Genomic DNA, 9,059 nt, shown 5'->3' with positions numbered 1-9,059 from the left:
TTTTTGTATGATACTATTTTCTTTTTAATCGGTTGATCTATCGTACTGTCGTAATATTCGGATTCTACGTTGCAAAACGTTATCGTTTAACCATCTTCATACGAATTTTAGATAGAGCAATCTTCTTCGTAAATTTGAATTAAAATTTTATATGTACACAAAAGAATATGGCGAATCAATATTGCATTTGAAAACAGTCTGAATTTCAAATAGATTGTAAATTCCAAAGGAAAATAACAAAAAAAAATGGCTCTAAACATCCCGCCCACTGGCCGGGCGGGATGCCTCCCGCCCTCTGGCCGGGCGGGGTGCCTCCCGCCCTCTGGCCGGGCAGGATGCTCCCTCAGGGACCCGTTCGCGAATAAGAAGAGTTTCTTATTCGCGAAGGGGCCCTCGGGGGGGCCTGGAAAAAGTTTTTGAGGATCCCGCCCGCTGGTTGGGCGGGATATCCCCGGCCCCACGCCTCCCGCCCGATGATCGGGCGGGAGGCACCCATTTTTTAAATTTTTCTCAACCGGCACCCCTTTTTCGAATTTTAATTTTTTTTAAACCCTTTTTTAAAAAAAATTCTCATATTTAGGCCTTGTGCATCTTGACAGCCCAATGTAGCAAAACGCCATCGTGGGCTAATCTACAGAGCAGAGGGCCTTCAGCCCAGGGTTCGCTGGCAAACATGTGGCCCATCTCGTCGAGGTGCGGCGGGGCTCCGACATTGGGCTGAATCTGTTGGAGAGCTGCTGAGGTAGCCGTTGAAATTTGGCCCAAATCAATTTGTTCAGATAGATTCCCTTCTTCTCGCCGGCTCATTCCATCAGATCGAAGACAACCAAAAATTACTTGAACGTCGCGTGGCGTGGTCAACACCCTTACCAAAGTAGAATTTCGCCTGTAGCCAGTGGTGGAGGACGGATAAAAATTAAGGTATGACGGAGTCGATCAATCTTCAAGCAATAAAATTTGCTATTCATCGCTACTCTCCTCGTTCCAAAATGTAAGGTGTTTACTTTTTCCTAGGTCAAATTTTTGCAACTTTGACTAATTCATAAAAAAACATATCAGCATCTACAAATCATATTAGTTCCACTAAATCTACTATGCAGGAGTCTTGATAATGTATTTATTTGCTACTTTTTTATTAAAAAAATGTCAAAATTAGAGAGGTTTGACTAATAGCAAGCAAAAACGCCTTACGTTCGGAACGGGGTTAGTATTGCGCATCAAGCTGGGTAGCATAACACTAATCTCTCCTCCTAAATAAACACTGCATGTGTGACTTTATCTGAAAAATGGTACGCGGCGGAGTTCTCTGCCTTCCTTTTCAGCAAAAAAAAAATAGTAGTAGAGGAAGGAAGGATAACACCCGCCTTTAGGTACTGGGGCAAGTCAACTCCGGCCGGTCCGACATTTGTTGCGCCATTAGCTTCGCTGTGATCGGCGCTGTAAAGGCAGAACCCAAAGTGGTGGATGACGAAGCGTGTGCAAGCTCAGTGAAGTCCCAGGTCTTCTAACCTCACTTGCTCCACCACCACCCCCGGGTGATATAATGCTAATGTGAGTCATCAGCCGCAAGCAACAAGAGGTCTAACGAGATGATCTTCTGACAGCTGACTGACTGAAGAGCACATCGACGTGACCTGTGAGTCATCAGCTGGCTGCTGCATCGAAGCATCCTCACCTTTCTCTTCTTCTTCCACAGATCGATCGAGAATTAGAAAATGATGCGTACGATTGACCGTGCGGGTACAAGAATATAGGACTAGTGCCAAACAAGAATTGTAGAGTTGAAGGGAACAAAATTAACGGAAAATTCATATGTATTTTTAAGAAAGGATGACAAAGAAAAAGAATGATATCCATTGGAGCCTACATATCATGGCATCGCGGCACGCTAGGATCCACGGGAATAAACCGCCGCGGTTCCCACATGCATGTAGGCAGGCACAAAGGCAAAGGCAGCTCGTTGTACATGCAGCATGGGCGCTCATCACTTGCCACACTGCTAGCTAGTAGCTCTAGCTGCAGCTGCCAGCACTGTCTGGAAGGCATGCAGCAGGATGATCAGATCAACCAGCCAATCATTTGAGTTTGCACAGCCGGCCTGCCTCATTTTCGCCCGGCGGCGGCCAGGCCAGGCCAGCCATCCATGCCTGTGTATGTTTTAGGATCGGAGGGAGATGTATTGCATTGCATTGCATTGTTGGGAGAAGAAAAGAAAAGCTACGATATCATCAGTGTGTGAGCTCGCGGTTTTTGCCGTGTGCGTGCATGCATGGTCGTTCCACATGACATGCAGCATTCGTCTTGCTCCTGCCTGCCTGTGGCTGGATCAATCAACCAGTGGTCCTCAGATCAATCATCTGACCGCACACGGACAGAGCCGACCTGCCTATCTACTAGAACTGGGGGCCGGCCAGGCATGGAGAGACGGAAGGAGGGAACGATGACCTGCTGGTCGGCCGGCGGCCGTTTTTCCATCACCAGTCACCAGGCCGCCGCCGACGCGGATCCGGCTCAGCCACGCAACTTTCCATGCCTTCTTTCTCGCACTGTCCCAAGAATTTCTTCTAAAAAAATGCTGGAAGCATGGAACCAGACACCGGCATGGTCACAAAGGCCCCGGTACATTTTGCCGCACACGTATGCTACGACGTTGCACAGCTTGATTCTGCTTTATGAGCTTCTACTTTCATGCAGACTGAGTTTGGAGAAAGCTACGGGGGTGACGACAGAACAGGTGGTGTCCGTGTGTTCCTGGTGCTTAGCGCAGTGACACTGACTGAACCACTCGAGTGGCAGCTGCCCTTTGGACGATCGTCGAGCTAGTGTGAAGATCTGCACGGGGGTAGCTCCGGCGGCCGCATCTCATGGAAACCGTGAATGATCGGCGAGAAAGGGTAAAGATGACACGGATTGGGACGTTGAGTGCGTGTGTTAATTTTCTTTCTTTCCTTGATTGATTGAATGAATTGTGTGATTACATATTTATACATGATGAAAAGGTGTGTTCAAAGTATACGTCCCTTCGGCGTTTAAGCATACCCTTTCATGACAGGTCATGTCTATCTACCAAGAGGTATATTTCTATAAAGAGGTGCAAACTAATTGATCACTAATATAAACTTAATTGTAACACATTTTACGTTCGAGGTCTCATGTTGAGCAACAAATTATATGCCTTACGGTTTCAAACAGAGGTTGTGGCTCGTAAATAGATAGGGTGGTTTTAGATGTGTTGACGGTCGAGCATCGTCAAATGCTTGTAAATAAATGCGATCGACTGGGAATTGCAAAATGAAAAGAGAGACTGTCTGGTTGTTTTACTGCACCCAAAATCTTGTGGGGGTAGTCGAGGGTTTGAACGAGCATGATTTTGTTTGGCAACTTTTTCCATACACTAGGCAAATATCCTCGTGCGTTGCTACAGACAAAGATTGTATAGAAATTTTTCATACATATATATATATGTGTGTGTATGGAAATGGTTGAACTCATGGAACATTTATTTCCTTCGTTCCCCAGATCATCAGCAGATTAAACTCCGGAGCGATCCGATCGCATCGATGGATCATCAGGCGCCCCCAATAATTCAAGCGATGGACTCGGACTCGCAACATGATGAGCAACAATCAAGCAGTAAGCTGTACGCAGCAAGTATCTTGCTGCAATCATGCACTCGCGTGATGTTTAAGTTGGTCCACTCCGGCCAATAATTGGGTGGCGCGCGCGGCGACGTGTGCCCCGTTTGCTTGTCCTCTCTGCACATGTGCCCGGGGACGTGGCACCTATCGTGGCCGTCCATCCTCCCCCTTGCGTGCTGGCCGACGCAATCAGGCGAATCAATCTACTCTACTATTGACCAGCATTCATTCTGATTATCTGCGGATGTACGTGGCCAAGATGAAGACACCAATCGTGGTTAAACAAGCTGGCTTAAACCTGCCGAATTTCAATCAAAATTTGCATGCATATGGCCTGGCTAGCCAGCTTAACTTGCACGCTCGTGCTTGTACTAAAAATTAATATGGGTAGCGTCCTGCGTAAAGATGGAGATAAACTCAAGCTGAAGCCCTCTCGAATGAGATGAGAGGAGGAGGATTGAGCTGAAAGTTGCTGATTGACACGCATTCATTTCATGCTCAATAATCCATCGGCAACGCCATGGATATAGCCGAGATGTTCATCCTTGCTCGTCTGTCTCCGAACCTTGCCGCGTGAGATTTTATTTTAAAAACAATGGATTCATTCGAGACAAGGAGCTCGAGGTAAAGGCCTCCAATGCAAGCAACAGCATCCTGCGCATTTTCAGCTCGCTCACACACATGAGCGCACACAATCTAATCTTGATGCGAAAGCTTGATCACACACATTAGCTTAGTCTCGAAGAATGCCATCGGTAACAGCATACACTACCGGCATAGCTCGTCGCCACCATGACCAGATCGATCAAACATGAAGAGTAGAAAAGGAAAAGAAGAGGAAAAATACGAAGCAGCCGTCAATCAGTCAGCTATATCAACTTGGCGCCTGGGGAATGCAGCAGCAGCAGCAGCAGCAGCCTAGCTACTTTCCGTTTTCCCCGTGACTTCATGTGGAAGAATTCAAGAACCAGCGGAACCTAGCCGTCAGTCACCTACACAAGCAAACAGCATCCCAGTTTTGCAGCACCCTCACCGTCCAAGAGAAAAGGAATGGTGTTTTGGGAGTATCCAGCCAGCCACACTTAGTCCATCTGATGCCTAGACTTTTTTTCATATGCAAATAATATTGACATGCACCATATGAGAACTGAATGTGTGGTTTATCAGAAAAGTATTTGATTTGGAGAATATATATCTGCATAATCCAATGGTTAGAAAAGGAAAACTAATTCATGTTTAGTGGAACATTCAGGCGCCCATATTTTTCTAGATGTACCTTAGAAATTAACAACACTATTCTTCCAAAAAATATGACGGTAATGCACGCGGCTTTAGCAGCGAGATGCATGTCGTGACTTGTTCCGTTCAAGACACGCCGATTAATCGTCACGAGGTTAATGTATGAATACGGCAAACCGACACGAAATGCTGTCTAAACAATTCCTTTTCCCTCCCTTGCAAGGGAAAGAAATCAAGAATGCGTTGAACTTGGCTACCATCAGAGAGAGATTACGGAGCCTAGCAGGCAGCAGCTGGATGGACCATACCATGCACCAACAGACAGCAGTAGTATCTATCCCTTGACCGTTTCGTTTCACCACGCGAAATTCCCCACCCTGCTTTTTCCCATGACGTCAGCAGCGGTAAACTCACCCGCCACGTCACCCCTCCCCTGGCCCCCTCGCCCGGGTATATAAACCCCTCCCCCCGCCGCCTCCTCTCCCGCCATCTTCCTCCTGGACGAGGAGGGGCACCACCTATCTATCCTCTAGTTACCGCTAGTAAATTACGTTTTTACTGCTAATCTAATTACCGTCCTCACGTGGGAGCAGGCACTCCCTGCTTCCCTACCTTTGCTGCTCCTTCCTCCCTCTTTCTCTTCGTCTCTAACTTCATCAAACAAGGTACGTCTCCTCCTTTTCATCTTTTCTTTCTTGAATTACTAGTACTTGCTACATTGTTTAACTTGTAATCCTGTCATTATCGGTGTGCTAGTTACGGTCATAATTTCTCTCGAAAGAGTTACGGTCATAACTGTTTAACTTGTTCTTTCTCGCTGCTCCTGCTCGCATTGCAGAGGGTGTTCTGCAGCAATTACATATCTTAGGGTTAGTTAACCCGGAGCAGTGGGGAGAAAGATGACGGTGACTCCGCTTATCACGGTGAGCGACGGGAGGCTGGCGGTGCACGGGCGCACGGTGCTCACCGGCGTGCCGGACAACGTGTCGGCGGCGCACGCGGCCGGGGCCGGGCTCGTCGAGGGGGCCTTTGTCGGCGCCCACGACGGCGAGGCCAAGAGCCACCACGTCTTCACCTTCGGCACGCTACGGTGAGTGCTTGCTCAGACGGACCCGTTTCCCTGTTCATTGCCATGCTTCCCTGTCGATTTTCTTTCTTTTTACGCCGAGAAATGAAGCTGATTATGAAACTCTGCTGGAACACGAGATACGTCTAGAATGTGCCAGCAGCGCACAACCTGTGCAAGCTTTCTGGGAAAAAAATCAAGCAGAATTTTCTTTTGTTTAGACAGATTTCGGAGCAGCACTTTGAATCTCGATTGAATTTGATGACGAAATGAAACCGAAGATGATTAAATTTGTGAATCTTGGTGGTGGTGCCAATATAATGCAGGGACTGCCGGTTCCTGTGCCTGTTCCGGTTCAAGCTGTGGTGGATGACGCAGCGGATGGGCGTCTCCGGCCGCGACGTCCCGCTGGAGACCCAGTTCATGCTCGTCGAGGTGCCCGCCTCCGGCGACGGCGACGACGACGCTGGTCCGGTGTACCTGGTGATGCTGCCGCTGCTGGAGGGGCAGTTCCGGGCGGCGCTGCAGGGGAACGAACGCGACGAGCTGCAGATCTGCATCGAGAGCGGTGACAAGGCGGTGCAGACGGACCAGGGCGCGCACATGGTGTACCTCCACGCCGGCGACAGCCCCTTCGACGCCATCACCGCCGCCGTCAAGGCGGTGGAGAAGCACCTGCAGACGTTCCACCACCGGGACAGGAAGAAGCTGCCGTCGTTCCTCGACTGGTTCGGCTGGTGCACCTGGGACGCATTCTACACCGACGTCACCGCCGACGGCGTCAAGCACGGCCTCCAGAGGTATACTATACATCCCCTGCAGCTGCAAGATTCCTCCACGCTCTGTTCTCCTCCTCCTCCTCCTAATCCTCCTCCCCTGCTCCTGCAGCCTGGCCAAGGGCGGCGCGCCGCCGCGGTTCCTCATCATCGACGACGGCTGGCAGCAGATCGCCGCCGAGGACAAGCCCGACCCCAACGTCGTCGTCCAGGAGGGGGCGCAGTACGCCCCGTCCCGTTCCTGCTCATTCATCTGAATTCTGACCGTGGCCGTCGGCGCGACTCCCAACACTGACCAAAAACCGATGGCGTGCGTGCAGGTTCGCGAGCAGGCTGACGGGGATCAAGGAGAACACCAAGTTCCAGGCCAAGCCAGCCACTGACGGCGGCGACGGAGACGGCGAGCCGGCGCCCGGCGGGCTGAAGCAGCTGGTCCGGGAGACCAAGGACGCCCACGGCGTGAAGCAGGTGTACGTGTGGCACGCGATGGCGGGGTACTGGGGCGGCGTGGCGCCGGCGCCGGGCACGGGGATGGAGCGCTACGAGCCGGCGCTGGCGTACCCGGTGCAGTCGCCGGGGGTGACCGGCAACCAGCCGGACATCGTGATGGACTCGCTGTCGGTGCTCGGGCTCGGGCTCGTGCCCCCGCGCCGCGCCCGGGACTTCTACGGCGAGCTCCACGCGTACCTGGCCTCGTGCGACGTCGACGGCGTCAAGGTAGACGTGCAGAACATCATCGAGACGCTGGGCGCCGGCCACGGCGGCCGCGTCGCCATCACCCGCGCCTACCACCGCGCGCTCGAGGCCTCCGTGGGGCGGAGCTTCCCGGACAACGGCTGCATCTCCAGCATGTCTCACAACACCGACATGCTCTACAGCGCGCGGGAGACCGCCGTCGTGCGCGCCTCCGACGACTTCTACCCGCACGACCCGGCGTCGCACACCGTCCACGTCGCCTCCGTCGCCTACAACACCATCTTCCTCGGCGAGTTCATGCAGCCCGACTGGGACATGTTCCATGTGAGTGCTTTGTCTGTCTCTTCGCTTGTTCTTGGTCGTGTCGAGGTTGATCGTGTTGATTGATTGGTGGATTCTTTGGGAACCCGGCAGAGCTTGCACCCGGCGGCGGAGTACCACGGCGCGGCGAGGGCGATCGGCGGCTGCCCGATCTACGTCAGCGACAAGCCGGGTAACCACAACTTCGAGCTGCTGAGGAAGCTCGTCCTCCCCGACGGCTCCGTGCTCCGCGCGCAGCTCCCCGGCCGGCCCACGCGCGACTGCCTCTTCTCCGACCCGGCGCGCGACGGCGCAAGCCTGCTCAAGATCTGGAACGTGAACAAGTGCGGCGGCGTGGTGGGCGCGTTCAACTGCCAGGGCGCCGGGTGGTGCCGCGTGACCAAGCGGACGCGCGTGCACGACGCGGCGCCCGGGACGCTCACGGGCGCCGTGCGCGCCGACGACGTCGACGCCATCGCGCGCGTGGCCGCCGCCGGCGAGGATGGCGGCGCGGAGTGGGACGGCGAGGCCGTGGTGTACGCGCACCGGTCTGGGGAGCTGGTCCGGCTGCCCCGCGGCGCGGCGCTGCCCGTAACGCTGGGCCCGCTCGAGTACGAGGTGTTCCACGTCTGCCCGCTCCGCCGGGGCGCCGCGGCGGGCGTCGCGTTCGCGCCCGTCGGGCTGCTCGACATGTTCAACGCCGGCGGCGCCGTCGAGGACTGCGCGGTGAGCGCCGGCGACTCTGCGGGCGGCGCGGCGACCGTGACGGCGGCGATGAGGGTGCGCGGGTGCGGCCGGTTCGGCGCCTACTGCTCGCGGCGGCCGGCGAGGTGCGCGCTGGACTCGGCGGAGGTGGAGTTCGGCTACGACGCCGACACGGGGCTCGTCACCGTCGACCTGCCCGTGCCGGAGCAGGAGCTGCACCGGTGGACGCTGGAGATCACGGTGTAGGTCGAGATGGTGACGCCGGATGCTCGTCGGGTCTTCGAGGCTGAGCCATTCTCAGCCGGGCGATCATCGCCATTGGTGATGTGCACGGGAGGTTGGGGGAGGGATGAGGGTGACTGTGGTGTGCCTCGTTGTATGATCATCAGTGTGGGGAGACGGTAGAGTTGTATGCTTTGCTATGCCACTGTTGTTTTGTACGGTGTACCCTGTGATATGAATGTTGTATTATATACTGGGTATAATAAAGGATGGTGCTCCTTCAATATGATTTCCCAGGACCAAGAATTGAGATAACATTCCAATTTAACCCTAGCGGGATGTAATTTTTTCCATACCCCACGTATAACTCAGGAGCATGAATAAGCAGTACAGGCTCACAAGCACAAACTAACTGTT

The 9,059-nt window shown here is 53.4% G+C and overlaps 1 protein-coding gene across 1 annotated transcript; it reads left to right on the top strand.

Annotated features, from left to right (window-relative positions):
* The first annotated feature begins 5,353 nt into the window (after nt 1-5,353).
* Nucleotides 5,354-8,928, top strand: LOC112880123 (probable galactinol--sucrose galactosyltransferase 2). Its single transcript, XM_025944616.1, has 6 exons — nt 5,354-5,542; nt 5,716-5,967; nt 6,270-6,743; nt 6,832-6,942; nt 7,040-7,739; nt 7,830-8,928. The coding sequence occupies exons 2-6, from the start codon at nt 5,777-5,779 to the stop codon at nt 8,664-8,666; spliced, it is 2,313 nt and encodes a 770-aa protein (XP_025800401.1). The 5' UTR covers nt 5,354-5,542; nt 5,716-5,776; the 3' UTR covers nt 8,667-8,928.
* Nucleotides 8,929-9,059: the final 131 nt, after the last annotated feature.

Source organism: Panicum hallii, chromosome 2, assembly GCF_002211085.1.
Source record: "Panicum hallii strain FIL2 chromosome 2, PHallii_v3.1, whole genome shotgun sequence".
Lineage (NCBI taxonomy): Eukaryota > Viridiplantae > Streptophyta > Magnoliopsida > Poales > Poaceae > Panicum > Panicum hallii.
This window is presented reverse-complemented; position numbering and strand designations above follow the sequence as displayed.